We start from the raw sequence: 20,863 nt of genomic DNA, 5'->3' as shown, positions 1-20,863 counted from the left end.
ACCGGTGTACGAGAGGCGCACACCCACGGCTCCGCCTCTACCAGATCGGCGCTCTTATCTCTGTCTTTCTCGTCACCAGTAACCGCTGCCATCAACTCCGGCCGAGGAGATGGAGACGTCGTCGTCTTCACCAGTTGGAGTCCTTTGCCGCGACCCCGACTTGTTTGGCCGCCTCCTCCGTTGTAACCTCCAGATTTGGTTGTCTTCTTGGAAAAAACGTCGTCGTCTAAGATCAAGCACATGCTGGAGAAGAAGATTTGGTGGTTCACAGAAATCAAGGTGATGAAAGACTTCAACGACTGGCTGGTTGAGATCCAAGTGGTGTGCCGGAATTTAAGGCGAATGGTCAAGCTTCGTCGGCGAGGCAAAGAGAGGAGGATTTGAGAATCAAGTAGCACCAAACTCAGGAGCAGCAAGAGCAGGCTGAGCCTCAAAGACTGAGTCTATGCTTTAGAGGAGGACGAAGTTCCGGTTGGGTGCCCAGAGTAAACTTTTTTTTTCTTTTTTCGAAGAGCTCAGAGCAACGTTTCTTTGCGTGTATGCATTTTGTGTACTTATGTTTTGTTTATTTGGATGAAATTGTTTACATTTAGAGCCTTATCTATATGAAAATATCAATTTGGGGGTGATTACTAAGGGTTAGTAACTATTATTAGGGGTCAATAATCAAGTTATTGGAGGTCAGTAATTTGATTATTATGGTAAATACTTGATTATTTTCTGGTATTTCTTATTTTCTATTACATTAAGCTTAAATAAGTAGATTATTAGGGGTCAGTAACTGATTATAGGGGTCAGTAACTGAGTTACTGGGGGTCAGTAACTGATTATTGGAAGTCAGTATTGGGGGTCAGTAACTGATTATTGGGGATTAGTAATTGAGTTACTGGGGGTCAGTAACCGAGTTATTGGTTACCGAAATCCGACGACCGGAGAAAATCTGAGTTACTAGGGGTTGGTGACCGGAATCCGGCGACCGGAAAAAATCCGGCAACCGGTGACCGGAATCCGGCTGCTGGAAAAAATCCGGCAACTGGTGATCGGAATCCGACAGTCGGTGACTGGAGAACGGTGAGGCTTCGGCAAAGTCTTTTATCTGTTGCATTTTCTCTCTCTCTCTCTATCTCTATGCATATTTAAGAAGTGAGGGTAAAATAGTCTTAAAATAATATAGTATGTTAAGATTTTAGTAAAGATTTATGCATTTGGGCATAAAAAATGTTACTTCATATTGAAATGGGCTTATGAAAAAGATTGTCATTGAAATGAGAAATGAGGGGTTTAAATTAGTACTAAATGAATATTTTCCCTATTTTTAAATTCCCATAGGCATGTAATCTAACCGTTTATTTAGAGTAAAAAAATTTGAAGACTTTTAAGAGGTAAAATAAAAATAATTTCGATGTCCCACGATTGATCTACCAATCGAATAATATTTCTGACATCGTGGTGATATGTAAGCGCTCAATCTGCCGAGAAGTCCTGCGCGCCCATAATTGCAAAAACCAAAGGGGAAACAAAAGCCCGCAAACCTCTCAATGCTCCAAGAAACCCTTCTCCTTCTTCCTCCGCTGTCCCATCTCTAACATTTTACACAGACCTCATTCTGTAACATCATTCAAATTCCGCAGCGGATGACATGTCGTGGTTAAGAAATGCGGTGAACTTGGCCGTAGAAGCAGGGGCCGGCAAGAGCCTCACTCGCACCGTTCGTAACTACGCCGACACCGTCGTCCTCCATGCAGGCAATGCCGTCGCCGGTGGAGCCAAACTTATCCTCCCTGACCGCATTGTAACATTTCCTAACCATTTTGTCTGACATTTTATGTGCCATTTCAGTTTCATCATTTGCACGTTGGAAACAGGGTCCGCGGAATTTACAGAGCTTTAAGCATACTGTGAAAAGATTGGAGGAAGTGTCGGTTTCGTGTAGAGGGATAGAGAGAGTTCAGCTCTTGCGAAGGTGGTTGGTTGCTCTTAAAGAAATTGAGAGATTGACTGCCATTTACAATTATCAGGAAAGGAACTCTGAAGATCACATCATGTCCGATGAAAACTCTGATTCCCCGAAAAGACCTACCCTGGTGCGTAAACCCCCTGCACTCTAGACGTTGATAACTTTCAGTCATGTTATATTATGTTATGTATGAGATATATGAATTATTTTTTTGAATAGTTTTGTGGTTAGTGTAGCTCTCTTTGTGATATTTGTGTGTTACTGTTTGGGACAGGTTTATTATGTTGACGCTGATATGGGTGATGAACCGAAAACATTTCGCGATGTCTTTCTCCATAGCCAAGCTCTTGAAGGCATAACATTGTCCATGGTAAGTTTAGAATAATGCTTTCCAGATGCATTATACCATCTTTTGCTATAGATAAATGCTGATAATGGATCATTGTCTGTATCATTTCTTAGTATTCAGCCGTGGTTTAGGTGTTTTGCTGCTTTAACATTTGACCACAAGGCTAGATGCGTAGTGTATAATATGACGAGTGAATAGGGAACATGATCATATTATTATAAATGAATGGAACTTCCGCTTGAATAATAGTTGCATGTTAACTTGAGTAGCGAGGAAATCTTCTTGAACTGTAGACAAAAAACTGAAATGAACTGGTTGTTACTGATTAAAGTTATCAGTTAAGTTCTAGAATTTGACAATGTACATTTTTCTTTCAGCTTTGCCTTCAGTTTTTCTTTCATTCTGCACACATTGGGTAAGCTTTGAATTTGCTGATCCATGGAGTTTAACCGCAGGTTAACTCTTTTGTATGACTCAGATTCTTGAAGAACCAACTGAGGAAGAAGTTTCACTACTTCTGGAGATATATGGGTGATTTTTCTCAGTCCACTTCTCATAATGGTTCATTGCCCCTCCTTTGGGATATGTTAGGTCCCAATTGTGTTCAATTACCAAACAACTATTTAAGAAAGAATATAGTATACATGCATAAAATTGATGTTCTCGATGATAATATTTTGAATACTTGTGAACTTCCTTATGGTATGGTTATACACAGGCTCTGTCTTACAGGAGGAAGGGAAGTACATGGTGTAGTGATGAGCAGTGTACAGAATTTGGCAAAAGCACTTTCATTCTACCAAGATGAAGTACTGGTAAGGATAGGGTTGTATCAGTTCAGTATGCCTTACATGAGTACAGTTAAAGTTGCCTCTAAATATTAACAATGTTAAAGATAAAAAAGGGCCCTATATTTTCAGCTTTGATCGAGTTGGGGCTCTATAAAGCTCACGACCTGACATGTACTTGAGCTGTTTGGACATTTAAGTTTTCCAGTGTGCTGCAATTGTCTGGTTCTTTATGATTATGGAGCTACAGGCTATTTTGTTGTTGAGATCTTCAAGTCTCAGTTTAGAAGTACATTCTACATATCTATTGAGTTGCTTCTTATTCAGAGTTACATATATTTATCATTTGAGGCTTAGGTTACCAGCACATAACTCTGTTTCTTGCTCAGTAAATTGAGATGCATGCCATCTCCCATATGGCATAACACTTTCTTTTGCTGCATGTCTGTTAGTTAATTATCAGTTTTACGTTATAGCTGCTGAGAAATTACATCATTTCTCCAACCGTTATTGACAACAGCATTACATTTTTTCAATGTTGTTGTGAATAAAGATTTGAGTTTTTAACAGATTCATCCTTCCTCTTTTCTTTCCTCCTTTTTAAAACTCTGTTTCCAGATAAAGCGAGAAGAATTGCTCCAGTTGGCTCAAAATGCAATTTCAGGGCTTAAAATAAATGCTGATCTCACAAGGTGGTCGATGAAACTTGTTTTGTCTTTTTATAAGCTAAATGTTGTGTGCGCTATATGATATTCTGGATGAAAATAGCTGTTCTGTTATCCTATTTATGGCTACAGAAGTCAAATTTGTGTCTTTTCATGTATATAGAGTGGTAGTTTTTAAATATATCAAAGAGACTGTTTCATGTCTGATGAACTAGAACTGTGCTTTCAAAAGTATGTATATATACTGCTCTCTATATGTGTAAGAATGTGAAATAATCATGCTTTGGACTAATGGAACTCTGAAAGTTGTTAAGTATGACTTCACAACTGTCTGGACTTGATTGATGAAACTCCAAGTAGTGTGCACGTCCATGGTTTTGGGAATTCATGATTTTAATTGATGAAACTCTAAATAGTGTTGGTGGGTGAATGTGGGAATTCAGGCTTATGAATATGAAAGTCCAAACTAGTTAAGTATGACTTTCACAATAACTTGGAATCGATTAATGAAATTCCCAGCACTGTGTGTGGGAATGGAACTGATTCATGTTTTAGATTATCAATTCTTAGCATGATAACATAGTTTTCTTTACAGACCTCTAATAGCTTTCTCCTTTCTCTATGGTTAGCTATTATGTTCTTCAGTATGGGATATAGTGTATACAACTATACATATAACTTTGTTTCAATACCTCTATTTGACCTTGTTTTAACGAATTCTTGACAATTCCAGCTATATGTTTTAATTCTTAAATGGTATGCATTTATATTTGAGTGCAGTATATGCTCTGGTCAACTTTCGCCTAATCTTTTGCTTGTGGTTTTATGACCTATGCTCTCAGAATAGATGCTGAAGCCTGCAGCATAAGGGAAGAACTTGATAAACTAATGGCACTACAGCAGCCTTTAAGTGAAAGTTATAACAATTCATCTGAGACAGAAAGAGATGCAACGGTAGAGGTATCTAAATCTTCATGCATAGGCTAATGCGCATATAAACAGATCCGTATTGCACAAATTTTAGGAACTATTTTATACATGTATCCAACTGTATTTCCCTTTTAGCTTTTTGTCTGTGCATCTTGTTCTAATTTGTCTTTCGATTTTTCTATGCCTCTGTAATAACCATTTAATGTTTGGTTCTTCCATTTATCACATCAAAAAAGACACAACATACATGTTCACTTGCTATATTTTATCTCTTTATTCACAACTAAGCACTTCTGTTAGTCCTTCTACTTGAATTGGGACCATGTTCAATCAGTTTTCTCAAGAATGGTCTCGGATAAATTTTCATTGAAGGCAAAAAAGTAAACGGAGTCTTTGGGGTCAGCTGTGCTAAACTCCTGTATGCTTCTGGCAGCTAAATCAGACCAATAGTGATACTTGTACCTGATACAGTTGTGTTGATATGAATTTAATTCTTATTTAACTTTTTAAAGGAGTTGTGATACTTAATTGTATAGGACTCACCAAGCTGAAAGCTCTAATTTCCTTGCAGAATTTAAAAGCAGCGCTCGTAGAAATTCAATTATGTTCCCGGTTAGAGTCACTGTTACTAAAGAAGAAATCCTTGAGCAATGGGGATTCACCTGAGCTGCACACTGAAAAGGTACAATTTGTTGTCATATCAGATCTCCAGTAAAAGGGCATTGGAACAAGCATTCTTGGTTGCAATGGAGAAACATGGTGCTAATTAAATAGAAAGATACAAAATTTGAATTAAACTTATAAAAAGTTAATTTAAGTGTTGTACTTTTTTCATTTATGGAAACTAAGTGATTTCTTCGAGGGGCAAGCATGTGCTTAGTTAATAATGAACAATCTTTTTCTTTCTTTTTTTTTGTTCAAATTACTATTGATCTCTCCTTTTAAAATTGCAGGTTGAGAAATTGAAAGTATTATCAGAATCTCTTGCTAATTCTACCTCACAGGCAGAAAAGCGCATTTTGGACCACAGGTTTGAAACAGTCTCTTGAAAGTTAAAACATATTGCCAGTTTCTACGTGGCTTTTTTTCTCAGAAGATAAGTGTGTCCAAGAGTATTAGAGTTTTTTTTTTTTTGGTTTTCCAAGAGCAGTAAGTTCAAACGAGTATATTTGTTACTTTCTTTATTTGAAAAAACATATGTGCATATTTTTAGATGAACTTTAAAGGGAAGATTGATTTATAGGGTTCTGCTATCAAATATGGTGTTGAGTACTATTATCAGTTATATTCATGAACTTTTAGGCTAGTTCAGGATTGGTTGCACTTCTATGCATCTTCAATAAGATATCTGATTGGCCATACTGATGTTTTCTTAGTCTGGATTTCGTTCGACATTGATAAATTTGATTTTATTCTTTTATTCATTACTTCAAGCAGATATCAGAAAGAAGAAGCACTTAACTTTCGTGTAGCTAAAGCTAATGAAGTAAGCCAACTTGAGAAGGTACGCCTCTAAAGATATCTGTCCAATTAAGGATCTCTTTCTATTACAGATATTTTGCAAGTCGATAAGCTACATGAGTTTAAGGAATGGAAAGCTTAAATAATAAATTTGCACCTCATGAGTATATACTCTATATTTGTAAATCAAATTTAAAGAGATGCGATTCACTTGCTTTAGCATTTGACGTATATGCTCCTTTTAAACGTAATCATGATACATTTGCACCTTACATTTAAATTTCCCCCCTTATTTTTTATGATTAATCTTAGGTTAATCTTATTGTTGGTGGCATTGTGTCAATCTGTTGATGCATAAGTAAATACTGCACAGTATCTCATCAGGAGTTTTCCTAATGCACACAATATATGTTAAAAGCCCCACTATCTCCTGCAATATACTTTACAGACTTGATACTTTAATGTTTATTTATTTATTGGCTGTTAAGTTGAATAAAGATTATATAAAACCTATATCCCATTTTCTTTACCACTTAGTGTTATTGTGGGGCTGTGTCCATTTTGCTGCTGCGACACAAATTATAGTACGTTGGCATCTTTCAGGATTTGGTGGCAGAGATTGCTCAAACGGAGAGGCAAAGAGAAGAACTCCAAGAAGCACTGAAGAAGGTTCCCTCTTGATTCCTTCAAGTCCTTCTTGTATGATATAGTACTGTACATATATACATTGGAGTCACTGCAACTTCTGATTAATTGGATTTAACTGAGTTTAGCCTAACTTCTCAGCTTCTATCAACTGTTATATGAAATCCATATTGATGATCCCCCTTAGTGCGTATTCTTTACATTTTTCTATTATCTGTGCAAGACTTATTTTGATCATTGGAGGATCCCCTTGCTGTGACGTTTAAGCAACTACAAGTTCATTGATGTGTGTATGCGTAATGTCGTTTTATGGGTCTTTTGTGAACATCAGTAGAGGTTATAACAAATTTTGTTCATGTCAATTCTGTAGTCTGACAATCAGTGATCTGGTTTGTTTTTTACTTATCTTTTGCTGGAACTGCTGAACATTTTATAGGTCATTATCTCATTGAATGTTCTTCGTGGGCGCCTTCACAATGCGAGAGAAGAAAGAGAACAATTTGATGAAGCAAGTAATCAGATTATTGTACACTTAAAATCAAAGGTATTGATTTTATGTTGCCTAGTCTTGAAACATTGGTGAAGAAAAGTTTTCAACTGCTGTTATTGTTTTCTACAGACACTTTGACTACTGTTTTCTGTGTTTTAAACACAGGAAGATGAACTTTCACGATCCATTGATTCATGTAGAGCAGAAGTTGATGTTGTCAATACCTGGATTTGTTTTTTGGAAGATACCTGGGTTCTCCAGGCATCATACACAGAGAAAAAGGAGAAGCAGGTCAAGTATGTAGTTCTGATTTACACTGATCAGCAAATTACTGTGATGCCAATGTTTCACTTTGGAATTGTATTCTCAAAATTTGGAGCTTAATTAATATCATATAAATTTACTCTATTTTGTCTTCTTTGTCTAACCATATTGTATATAGTTATTCTAATAAAATGATAATTGGTTATACTTGTTTTAGTGAGGAACTGGAGAAATATGGAGGCTATTTTGTGAACTTGGTAATCCATCTTCTCTCTACTTATAAGGTAATAGCTAGTTTTTTTCATAGAGTTCCTCTGTAGTATCATCTCGTATACTTTGGTAACCTTAACTATGATCTCCTTTTGACTTTCCTATCGATGTGCCTGATACTATTAGGAAAGCTTGCGTTCATCCATCACTTGTATCAGGAATCTTGTGGAGAGAATGCGTTTAACTGAAGGGTATTTTTCTTAATCATTTATTTATTTATTTTTGTTACACATTTATATGAAGCCGCTAATGTTTTACTTACACCAGTTCAAGTATACCACTCGGTAAAGATGATGGAAGTTCAAGCAGAAGTAACCCTAGGAAAAATATTGAAGAGGAATATCTGGATGTGGAAGCCAAGGTGTGCTCAAGTCTTCTTCCCCTTGTTATGCATTATTGTCTTTAGTAGTTTTAGTGTGTACGTTGTGACTATTTCATCATTTCCTCTATATGCAAGTTTGCATAACCTTGTTTATCTTCAGTGTTTCTGCTTTAAAGTTTTCTACAGAACATTGAAAATCGGTAGAAATATTGTTTTGTCACTCAGAATATGACATTAATATTTTCCCCCCTTTTCCTGCAAGGAACTGGGGCTTCTGTTTCTGTTCCTTTTTTTTTCTTGGTAAATAAGGAACTAATAATCCTCAACCTCTTCTTCCTGTCTTTGTCAGTTATTGACCACCTTGAGTGTAGTAGACACCATGAAGAGGCAATTCTATGTTCAAAATGAAGGCATCTACAGGTACTCATATCTGCTACATCCGCTATCATTCCTCTATCGTCATAGTTCATAGCATGAGCATCATATCTCCATCTGCCAAAGTTTATAATATGAACATCACTGCCTTAACATGGACACATGCAGGAAAGATGGCCAGAAGGTCAAAGAGCTCTTCAATGACCTCAAGAACATAAAAGATGAGTTTGACTCCATTGAAAGACCTGTATTGGTAATTGAAGCTTCACCACGAAAACCAGACACACCACCTAGTGATGGGCCGTTTTTAAGTCCAACTCCTACCTCTACCTCACCATTGGGAATCAGGACTCCATTTTTCAAACGGGACGGTTCATCCAAATCTTCGTTGTTTAAGAAGGAGAAGAAACTAGATCAAAATGAAGAGTCAGTAAAATTAGATCCACCTCTGGCTACTAGGTCTCCTCACTCTTCCTCGGATAAGGAGGAGAAGAAATCAGAGCCAAAGGTAGAAGCCAAGTTATATCGAGGACTTGATATTGAGAGCAGAGAAGGCTCAGCAGAATTTGAGATTACTGATTGGGTGTTTGATGAACTTGAAAAGTCAGTAGACACCCCTTCTCCTGCTAAAGAAATCACCACTGCTTCTGCCAAAGAAAACACCACTGCTCCTTCCAAAGATATCACGACTGCTCTTGCTAAGGAAATCACCACAGCTCCCCCTTCCAAAGATATCACCACTACTCCTCCTTCCAAAGAAAACACCACTGTTGCTCTTCCCCAAGAAAATGCCACTGCTCCTTCCAAAGAAAACACCCTTGCTCCTGCTAAGGAAAACACCACTGCTACTCCTTCCAAAGAATGCACCACTGCTCCTGCTAAGGAAATCACCACTGCTCCGGCCGAAGAAAAGATCACTGCTCCTGTTAAGGAGATCACCACAGTCCCCGCTAAAGAAATCACCCCTGCTCCGGCCCAAGAAAACATCACTGCTGTTGTTAAGGAGATCACCACTGTTCCTCCTTCTAAAGATATCACCACTACTCCGGCCCAAGAAAACACCACTGCTCCCGCTAAGGAAGTCACCACTGCTCCTGCCAACGAAAACGCCACTGCTAATGCAAACGAGAACACCACCCCTCCTTCTCAAGTAAACGCTTCTGCTCATGCCAGTGAAAACACCACTGTTGATCCAAACAGGGAAAACACCACTACTGCTTCTGCCAAGGAAAACACCACTACTGCTCCTTCTCAAGTAAACGCTGCTGCTCATGCCAGCGCAACCACCACTGCCGTTCCTACCAAGGAAACAACACTGCTGCTCCTCCCAAGGACGACACCACTGTTAACCAGTAGGAAAAATAGGCCTAATGCATAAGATGGCTGCTGCATATGGGCACCTTTTGATTTTAGCACAAGACTCTGAATGATTGACACTGAAAACAAACTTTGCGAAAATCAGATCACATCTAGTTAAAAGATGCAATGTTATGAGCAAGACTCGTATAGGTTTGTCATCAAGTACAAAGTGTAAAATACTTGAGCGAGTTAGTATTGGAGCACATTCACAGCCTCAATTAAGAGATTGATTCACTCAATCTCAGATTCAATCACAAGAGTGATTTCCTCCATTATTCAGAATTGAGTCCTAACTTATGTATAGTTTTGGTATAGTTTTGTATTCTGTAATTATAGGCATTACTATTCCTTATTTCCTTCTGTAAATGTCAAACACACTAGCCTATATTATGTAAGCTTTGTAATCAGTTTCGATCAAGGGAAATATAATTTTACATTCACAGCCTCAATTAAGAGATTGATTCACTCAATCTCAGATTCAATCACAAGAGTGATTTCCTCCATTATTCAGAATTGAGTCCTAACTTATGTATAGTTTTGGATAGTTTTGATTCTGTAATTATAGGCATTACTATTCCTTATTTCCTTCTGTAAATGTCAAACACACTAGCCTATATTATGTAAGCTTTGTAATCAGTTTCGATCAAGGGAAATATAATTTTACAGTTAGATATACTGAAAAAACATTATCCAAAGAAAGAAAAGATTGTACTGAATTAGAATTATAAATTATCTGTAGACACTTTGGATGTAAATTCTCATTGAACTTTTTTTTTTTATCGAATAAACAATTCAAATGTTACGGTTAACGTATCGTGAGTTAAAATCATAACCAGGAGACCGCCACTAATCAAATATTTTGGCCAGTACATTGAAATTTTTTTACGAGACTTTTACAAAGCAATACATTTCTAAAAATCTGGTAGGTCATTGGCCCAAGCTAGCCCACTTTGGCCCAGGTCCGGCCCTGACTGTTCTATCTTTCTTTTTCTTTTTTTTTCCTCTCTCTCTCTCTAGTAGAAATTGAAATTGTCTGTTATTTCATTTTCATGCAGTATTTATGCATTAGTATCTGTATTCTAGTATGAGTAACTCTTAAACTCTGAACCAATGTTTCAAGCAGCACGCTTCATGAGAAGGTTCTATACGACGGCTGCGCTCGTCGGCAAAACATGTTCGAAGGTGCCGGAGTTCTCAAACGTGATAAGTGAAGTTATGTACCATTTGAGACATGCCTAGCCTACTTGGATAAATAGAGAAGAGGACCTTATAAAAGTGGAAAACCTAGTGGGAATTGCCAGGAGCTTACTTTAACTCTCTGCAATGACACATACATATCAGTTTCATGGAGTCCCAATTATGCAGAGAGCATGGGAGCTATAATGTGATCAATCATGCATGTGTTCAGTATATATATACCACTACTCATTTTCTCCAGCATCTCATCAGAATAGAATCACGTGACCTCTTCCTCCGTCTCGTGTAGGCACGTGGTTGCTACCATTGCCGGCAGTGAGCTTCCACTGCTATTGTTCTTTTTTATGGGCATAGGCTGCAGAGAATGCTCTCCATGGCTCCAATTCCATTCCCAAATAAGTATTATTTACAAGAAAATGAAAACAAATAAAAAGGGGAACTCAAATAGCCAAGGATGGTAAATGTTAGACTAGACATGCGACACACCTAATTAACAACACACGATACACAAATTTTCTTAGTATTATATAGAAAAACGATGAGTAAACCTGTTTGTTCACCCCATTTTCTGCAATGACAGATTTTAACCGTGTATTTTCATGAAAACGAGTATTATGTCATTATGAATAGAGCATAGATCATTTTGTTAACAAGCCGAACCACGATTCAAGTCAATTGTACTTGAAGCAGATGGAATTTTTGTTCTGAAATGTTTCTGCTTAAGAAATGGACATGTGGATTTGTTCTAGTGAGGTCAACAATTGAAGCTTTACAACAATACTGAAAGGTTTGTCATGGAATCTAAATCTTTCCAACATTTTGACTAGGTCAGACTAAGGACACCAATACACAAACCTTAATACAAATGATGATAGCCCATGTTAGATTTGGAGACATGCAATAAATTTTTCTTCTCTTGTTTCTCAAGAAAAAGAAAATGAACTCAAAAGGAAAAGTCTGGGTCTCCTTTCCCATGATTATAGAATACTGAGAGTGCAGAAAACCACAATTCGAGAAGTGGGGTTTTCCCCCAAAACAAAAATAAGAAAAACTAAAAAAAAAAAAAAGGGTCGGATTTTTGTATATATTTTTCAAATTCAAATCTTTGGTTGCAGGGAGGATAGTGGAGAGTTGCAGAAGTATCACAAAATTACATATGGAATTGGCATATGCTTCTAAACATATGCTGCATTATTTTGAATAGAGGTTTGTTCCTATAATCCAAACCAAGGCATGCTCATTAAAAAAAAAGGGGTCAGAAAACCAAATTATACACTCCTACTGAATTCTATCGTTTCCTAGATCTTAGATATATTCAGTTAAAATATGGTCTTTATCCTAGAACATAAAATATGGGTTCAATCTATTCAGTTAACTGAACAGGAAGCAGTGCATATCATGAACTTCAGATTAGATTCTAGCTGAGATTTTTCTTTGGTCCTATGTAATTTCACTTTCTCAACACTGTTCCATAAGATAGGCCAACAGGGTATGTTACTTACATTGAAACTCACAATAAAAACAGCAGCACTGCTCTGTCGACATCTTTTATAGTTAGTGGAACTGTGGAAGAGTGTAAAGCCTTCTGCTCAGACATTCTAAAGATCCAAGTTCATGGTACATGATAGTTGATAAGAGTGGATGTAGAATAAGAGAACACATAGATGGGACTGTTCCACATATGTCACCCATTATTTGTTTGGATGGTTTGAGCTTTGAATTCAATGTATGCAACTATAGGACAGGATGAATTGATCAAGGGAATTTAATATGTGCTTCTAATGTGTTGTCCAAAATGATGTTTTATGGATGAAGTTGAGCCTTTTGGGTTAGAATCAAGCTAGAATCAATCTGGTTAAGGGTGTTATTGAAACAAATATCAAATAAAAATCTAAAATGATACAATGATACCTAACTTGAAATGAAATGAAGAATCTGAAGCTTAGGTTTTGTAGCTTTTACAGTATGGAAAAAAGTTTTACTTTCTGTATTCTAGTCCTTGGAAGTAGTAGTCAAGACTCAAGATATGAAAAGGAAAAAATCAGAGAGATTTTGGTTCTATTATTTAAAAAATTACAATTCAAACTAGAAAACATCTTTGCTTTAAAGGTGCTCTGCCTCACCAAGCTCTTCTCCCCATAAGCATCTTCACCATTATCACAGATACACAAAACACACAAAGAGAAAGAAAGAGAAGAAGAAGAGAGAGCAGGCTTCACATGAGAATGGCCATAAACCAAGCTTCAAGTGATCATCAAACATCAGATGAAGACTACATTGACATGGAAGTAAGTTCTTCTTCCTCAAACTTCTTCTGTTACTCCATTAGCTCTAGTCCACCACAAACCAGAGAGTTTGAGTTCCAAATGTCCTCAGTTCCTGACCATGACAAACAGTCCACTACTTCTCCAGCTGATGAGCTCTTCTACAAAGGAACACTCCTTCCACTTCATCTCCCACCTCGCTTGCAAATGGTTCAAAATATCCTTCAAACCTCAAACGCTACCAAACTTGATAACAAAACCCAACAAGCCATTGAACAAAGCTTCAACCTTCCCTTCATCAAAAGCTCTAGAACTGCTCCAAACACTAACACAAGTACCCCATTGGATAGGTCCTGCAATATCTCACCCTCAGAGTCTCGCAGGGTCAGTAGTGAGCTAAACCCTGATGATTATGTCTCTGGATGGACAGAAGAAATGAGTGTTTTCATTGGTGATGATCCTTCAAAAAAATCTAATTGGTCCAAAAAGCTTAAGCTGATAAAACAGTCCATTCTGAGTCAAAAGCTCAAGGCTTCAAGAGCATATGTTAAGTCCTTGTTTAGTAAGTCCACTTGTGCAGATCATGAGTGCTCCTCAGCCAAGTTAGCAAGCAATACAGAACCAGAAAATGGCTCAAAAGGTAACAAGGAGTACTTAAACAAGTACATGAAGATGGCAAAGAAGAACCCTTTTGGGAAAATTGACAATGGCAGATATCAGATTTCAAGTACTACTCTCATGAAGAGCATTGAGAAAGAAATGGCTGAGGAAAATGCCACCACGATCCATAGAAAGTCATTCTCTGGGGCATTTCAACAACACTCAATGTCTTCATCAACAACTTCATCTGTTTCTTCTTCTTCATCTTCTTCCTTTTCATTTAGTTCAAGTGGGTTCTCAGATTCACAGTTGCTCAAGAGGAGTATCAGTGCAAATTCTGAGATAGAGAGCTCAATTGAAGGAGCCATTGCTCACTGCAAACAGTCACAGCAGATTGTGGGTGTTAAGAGACAGTTTGTGGGGGTCAAGAGACACCAGGATTTGCCCAATGCCACATCCAAAGCCATGAGAGAGACACACATGATTGCACTATAGGATTGAGGATTTGAGATGGTTCCCACTATCATGTTTCTTGCTTGTGCTTTGAGTTTGGGCTTCATTTAGTGAAATATGACATGTACAGGCAGCACTGTTAGACTAAGATCTTCAATCATTAGAGGATTTACAGTTCAAATCAGAAACTCTAAGTTTTGTAGCTATTTGAGTTTCAATCAAACAGTGTTTGGTTTGATTATTTTTATTGATTAGTATAGTACATTGCTGTTATTATTCAGTGTGCCAAATAGTTTAAAAAGAAGTCTTAAGATTCTCAAAGTTTCTGCCTTTGTTTCCACAGTAACAACAGCTACACTCTAAGATGTCTTAAGCATTTTACTTGAACTTTTGTTAAGAACACATTAAAATTATGTTAGTATGAGTTTCTGCTGACAATCAAAATTATATAAAGATTTTCTGCTTCTTTTTCTAAAGGTAAAAGAGAAAGTGAAGTCTATTGTTTTCAAAATATAGTACAAAGCACCCAAGTTATGGAAACCTTTTTCTGCAAAGTGAGCAAAAACTTTCTGGTAGAGATTGGCATTGGCTACAAGAAAACTAGCTTGCACTAGCTAAGTTTCCTTCCCAAACTAGATTCTCAATGAAGGAACCAGGCTTTATGTCTTCCGTCATCATCATCATCATCATCCTTTTAGTTTTACATGTCCCCAGAAGAACTGTGGCTGATATTTTTCTAGGCTTACAGTCACTGCTGCATGAATGTTATCCATATATCTTTTTCTGCCTTGAAAGTCATGAATTTCCCAAAAACAGATGGACCTCATAATCAACAATGAAAAGTTCCAATCATATGACCCAATTTGCATTACCAAAAACAAGTAAAACTGTTCATAGTATAATCTTATAATTTCACTGCAATGAAAAATATTATAATCTTTTTAACTTCTAATTATTGTGGTAAAAAAAATGTTCCCTGTCTACCTCTACAAAGCATCCAAAGACTATTCCATGCATCGGAAGGATACACAGCATTAGAAATCAGGAATCAAAACAAAAGAACATGGAACAGCAATGTGACACCAGAATTATTATTAAAGAGATTGAAAATGGTATTTTCCAGACCAAGAACTACAGCATTCCATTGATGTTCTTTTTGATTGTGACTAAGCATTCATTGTGTGAAAATGTGTCTGCTAGATTTTTTGACAGCAGTAACTGAAAAGAATGATGTAGATTACTCATTGGTAGAGCACTAAGAGATTCATACCTTATGTATTTCAGGAATAGATCCCCACCATTGACTACCATTAACATTTTGTCTATTCCAAGAAGAGAAAATATACTCCTTGTGTGTGTCCAGAAAGTTTTGCAAATGAATTTGTACCTATACCACATGGTATAATGCATAGGCAACACAAATTACCAATACGATCATTTTCCAAGAATGGTTTAAGGGTACGTGAGGAAGGCTGTCTATTGATAATAATTTCCAGTTGAGACCAGTATGCCCACTATACCCCAGAGAAAAAAACGTTTAATCATAGAAATTAGAGGTCCTCATACAAATGGTCTGATATCATAAACTTGGCCAACTGGAAACTTTAAGACCAATATGTGATGAGTACCAGTAGAGACACAAGACCAAATGTTGGTATGTGATGATGAGTAGCAGTAATGGAGATTGAAACTTGTTGTGTTCTGGAAAGTACATAATGTATTTTTTTTTTTTTGGAGCAGTTTTAGAAACACAGAAGTAATTTACAGTATTTAGTTATTTACTGGAAAAGTTGTTTTCTTCTACTATGAAGTGATATGCTTCACTAGTTACTTCACTTATCTAACCTTAAGAGAAAAAAGGGTCAATTACTACTTTATTGGGTGAATTTCAATTCAGCTCCCAATCTTCAAAATGCTTTTGAACTTGGGGTTCAGAGGGTTTAATGTAACGATTTCAAAATGAGATACTAAATTGAATTTCACCAGTAGTAAAAAAAATATATATATATCATATCAAATTTGCATCCAGTCAACACCCATCATTTTCCAATTTAATTGTTACAGGAAATATATAGGAGTGTTTGCATAAGAGAAAAAATATAAAGAGGTGGAGCATGTATGCATGTGGTAGTGTCAGTAATAGAGATGCAAGGCATCAACATCATCTTCATTACTTGCAGTGATATCTATTTGTAGACTGAATGTTTTCTGCAAGTAAATTGTCATCTTCTTTCACTTATATTCTGATTCATGTCCTCACTAACTTACATGACCACCTATAAAATCAGAAATAGATTACAGAGGGAGAAAGGACCAAACAGACTCCTGTGCAGATCAAACAATTTGTTCCCTTTACTACTTTTAAAGTGGAATGGCATACACTTTTCTCTTCATAAGAGTTTAGCATAGTGGTCCAGTTTTGATCTCCCTCTATTACTCACTGTTTCAATTCCACATCTGGACTTTTAAGTGATTATCTTTATAACAAAGGCAGTTTTGTTTTAGTATCAATTAACAACAAGAGGAACACCTTTATAAATTTTTTGATATTGGTTTCTAAGCAGATGATATCCCAGAAAGAGTTACTTTCAGAATTTGCATAGAAGAAGAATGTTTGATTTGGGAAACAATTATGGGTCAAAAAAATTGATCCAGGAATTTGGGAAGTTACTCAGGAGGGCATGCCATAGTTGTTGATAAGTTGATTCATGTCACAACATATACACTGAGAACCCAAACTACTTGGGTGACAAGTTTTTATCCTTCATCAATATACAAATCATTACCAGTCTCTGCTGTTACATGTTTAACCGGCTGTCCTTGTTAGGTACATCGATCAAGTGCTACTTGACTACTTGTAACTGTGCTCAATCGAAGACATTTTGTCTTAATATGAGCTATATCAAATTGCATACACTCTCTTCTTTTTAAACTCAGTGTTGATGAGCTCAGAATCTGACATCACTGAAAAAGACCCAGAATGTGACCTAGTGCTCATTGATGATCTTCGAGTGCTGCTACGAAGTTTTGAAGCCTCAAGTCTCTGCACAACCATCCAATAACACATTGTTCCCAATGTCATTCCCAAAATCACTGTACCTATACCTGTTACTCCAACAGCCAACCATTTCTCTTTCTCTCCGACAATCACATAAGACAGTGCAAGAAATGCAACCGAAACCATCACACAAGCCATCCACATTAGCTTGTTTATGATTGACATCAACTGCTCTTTTTGCTTCCTCTCTATAACAACAATAGAAGTTTGAACCACCACTACAGCCAAAGATATGAAGAGTGCAAAAGAATCAAAGACGAAGAAGACTATAAACTCGGCTTTTGGAGCAATGTTCGCTTCTCCAGGAGAGTATTCAGGTGGCAGATTATCCTCTTCTTTGGGGTATTGGCCTGGGACTGTGAAAATTGCAGCAAAGGCAACGGTGGCAATGAGGACAGCCACAAATGTGGTGGAGTTTATTGCATTGTTAAGCCCATCCGAGTGCATTTTGCTGAGCCGTTTTACCATACCATGCACTTGCTTTCGTGTATGCCGTGTTTGCTTGATCTGGTCATGCACCTCATGTTTTATGTCACTGACAGTTTGTTTGAGCTCTCGGTTTGCCATTATGGTTGGTGGTCTCATGGATTTGGCACTTTGAATGCCTTGCTCTTCTAGAATGGCAGCAATTACAGATTGCCCATTTTTCTGAGCAGTGTCAAGAACAGTTTCACCAGATTTGTTAATGATAGTCGTGGCAATTCCCTTGTAACCCAACAGCTGCTGAACAATCTGCAGAAGTATAATGCTAGAATTTGTTATTTTGATATTATGAGATATGATCATTCATATATATAAAAAACAGTACACGCTCACTCCATGTCGCTTGAAATATTTGCAAGAATGTTCTTTTAGACTAAAATTCAAAAACCAACTATCAGTACCTGAGCTCTACCCTTCCGGGTTGCTATATGCAAGGCAGTGTTACCCTTGTTATCCACCATGTTTATCATAGAAGGATCCGCTTTTGCTAGCTCATCCACCAGCTCAACATTCTGTCCCTTAACTGCCATATGGAGAGCTGTCTGCCCCTTCTTATCCTTCCTCGTTGCAGTTTCAGGTTCTTTTCTCAAGAGTGCCTTGATGACATCTAAATGCCCATTTCTTGCTGCAGAATGAAAGGCAGTTTTTGCATTGCTTCGTGCTATGGATACCAAGCGGCAATCATTCTCCAAAAGGAAATTTACTACTTCAATGTGACCCTGCGCTGCTGCAGTGTGCAGTGCTGTGGTGTTTGTTTGATCAACCGTCATCGAAAGTTCTGGTATTGCCTCCATGAGTACCTTCAATACCTCTGAAATACAGCAACAAAACAATGACTATCAATAAGATTTTCCCCACATATAACATGCTATTTGATCATTTCCAATTTCAATCATATGGTTTACCAAATTTAATCAGATTTCTACATAAATTACATATGAAAAGATGAGGTAATGAACTTTATGCATTCACCAGAATAGCTTTAACATCATGTTAAGATAAGAAACAAGTTTACATACTATTGCAACAAGGCAACAATCATATCATAGATAAAAGGTAACAAAACCCTGAAACATCCATATAGACTTACCTAAGTGGCCTTGCTTGGAAGCAATGTGAAATGCATCAAACCCATTTCTAGCTTTGATACTAGCTAAACCAGCATCACAGTACTTCATCATTTCCTTCACCACATCAACATAGCCACACTCAGCCGCCACATACAAGGCGATTTCACCCGAGTGATTCTGCTTCATCAACACTTCATCCAACTCTGCCTCCCCACAATTTGAGATGATCTCTAACACCAATCCCAAATTTCCTGTTCTTGCTGCCAAATGCAAGGGTGCATCTTCCCGCTTCCCTGTCAACTGCTTCGTCATCTTCTTCTCACAGAAGCTTTGCTGCCTCACAGGTGCTTCCATAGTTCAGAGAAAACTCCCAAAGAGCTCCAATCCAAATTCCTCCCTAAAATTCAAATAAGACTTCCCCTTTTCAATATGAAGGCCTCAATCAAAGTCAAGCAAAGAGCACCACCAGAAAATCAATCTGTGAATGATGAGGATAAGATTATTCAGATGATTCCATGAATTTGCACGTGGGAAATCTGGAGGTTTGATTCCTTGATTCCCATTACACACACCCTGACATCTTATGCACCCAAACAAAACAATTTCCAGTATTAAAATACAAGCTAAAACTGTCTATTACCCTCTCTCCTTGTCTCTCGTAATATATGTAATCAGCATTGTTATATTCATCTTCAATCAGTGTTGCTACTCATTACAAGAATGCAAAGAGAAAACAACAAAAGTGGTGTGAGGCTATACAAAGTTGAAACCGCGTTTACTGTTTGAAACTCAAGCATGTGCAGCCATCCAATAAAACCATAGTTGCCCACTAAGAACAAAACTACAAAACCACTACTGTTTAACAAATAAGAAAACGAATTTGCAACATGGCATGAACTACTTACTGATCTTGTGCTTGTGCGTTCAGAAAAGATGGAGCTTCTTGGTTGTCCCCAACTCAGAAACTGAGATGAACAACCCAATCACTTGAAAAAACAGAGAGAAACTAGAATGAAACAGAATGTGAAAAAGGGTAAAGCCCAAAACTTGAAGTTCAGTGAACCAGTGGAAGACACTTTGCAAAAGACGATGTTGACAGGGCACTAGAAGAAGAACATGGAGAGGTCGGTTTACTGCGCTCTCTGTATAACAAACCAGCTTCCTTGCAATAATGATTTCACTCGCTTCTATCCTCCTCCTCAAATTCAGCTCTTCACAAGTTTTGGACAATGGGTCCTCATATCTCGCCGCGTCAGCATCACAATGTGGAAATAATGCACCAGAGTAGTTCTTCCGTGCAGACCAAATAGAGTGACTTTACTAACTTTGCCTTACCAATAGATACAAATAAGTGATATAACAACGTCCTCCATAGTTATTTCGTGTTAAAATCGCAGATTCGTCCAATAATGAGCGAGATAATCACATAATTGTATTTCACAGATGACAAGACATGTCCAAATTCAACATTACTTACATACATACAGATACAAATTTGTTGATCACTTTTTACTTACCCATCTCAATGTCCATCATTTTCAAATTGTTGTTTGATCGTATCTTTGATAATAAAATGGGGATGTATCACTAATCTAGGTGATTTGACATTGAGGAATAAAAAATGGTCAGTAAATTTGCTTCATACTGTAGGTCTGTAGCATACTTCGGTGTGATAAAGAGACGTGTCAACTCTTACACATGATATAATGTATGATGGGTTCCCGTATAATGTAATAAACAGGAAATTTATGATGACTCTTGACTTTTGACATTTATTTTACCTTAACAAAACGTAAGTATTATTAGAAGAACGGACTAGTATTTCTCGTCTACAATGTCCAAACTCTAAACTCTCTCTCTCTC

At 37.2% G+C, this 20,863-nt stretch overlaps 3 protein-coding genes across 3 annotated transcripts; 2 read left to right on the top strand and 1 right to left on the bottom strand.

Annotated features, from left to right (window-relative positions):
* Window positions 1–1,639: 1,639 nt before the first annotated feature.
* Window positions 1,640–9,894, top strand: LOC101299220. The gene is made up of 18 exons (XM_004305182.1): window positions 1,640–1,792; window positions 1,866–2,084; window positions 2,232–2,327; window positions 2,785–2,837; window positions 3,025–3,121; window positions 3,713–3,786; window positions 4,602–4,719; window positions 5,261–5,371; window positions 5,643–5,719; window positions 6,127–6,193; window positions 6,754–6,819; window positions 7,232–7,339; window positions 7,451–7,581; window positions 7,767–7,833; window positions 7,946–8,010; window positions 8,087–8,180; window positions 8,491–8,561; window positions 8,685–9,894. The coding sequence occupies exons 1-18, from the start codon at window positions 1,640–1,642 to the stop codon at window positions 9,892–9,894; spliced, it is 2,877 nt and encodes a 958-aa protein (XP_004305230.1).
* A 3,403-nt stretch (window positions 9,895–13,297) lies between these two features.
* LOC101298922 (probable membrane-associated kinase regulator 4-like) lies at window positions 13,298–14,431 on the top strand. Its single transcript, XM_004305181.1, has 2 exons — window positions 13,298–14,130; window positions 14,221–14,431. Exons 1-2 carry the CDS (start codon window positions 13,298–13,300, stop codon window positions 14,429–14,431), a joined length of 1,044 nt encoding a protein of 347 aa, XP_004305229.1.
* A 2,616-nt stretch (window positions 14,432–17,047) lies between these two features.
* On the bottom strand, window positions 17,048–19,713 carry LOC101312842 (ankyrin repeat-containing protein At5g02620-like). Its single transcript, XM_004302754.1, has 3 exons — window positions 19,021–19,713; window positions 18,332–18,741; window positions 17,048–18,179 (listed from the first exon to the last, which is right to left on the bottom strand). Exons 1-3 carry the CDS (start codon window positions 19,352–19,354, stop codon window positions 17,292–17,294), a joined length of 1,632 nt encoding a protein of 543 aa, XP_004302802.1. The 5' UTR covers window positions 19,355–19,713; the 3' UTR covers window positions 17,048–17,291.
* Window positions 19,714–20,863: the final 1,150 nt, after the last annotated feature.

This window comes from Fragaria vesca, linkage group LG6 (genome assembly GCF_000184155.1).
Source record: "Fragaria vesca subsp. vesca linkage group LG6, FraVesHawaii_1.0, whole genome shotgun sequence".
NCBI classification, from domain to species: domain Eukaryota; kingdom Viridiplantae; phylum Streptophyta; class Magnoliopsida; order Rosales; family Rosaceae; genus Fragaria; species Fragaria vesca.
This window is presented reverse-complemented; position numbering and strand designations above follow the sequence as displayed.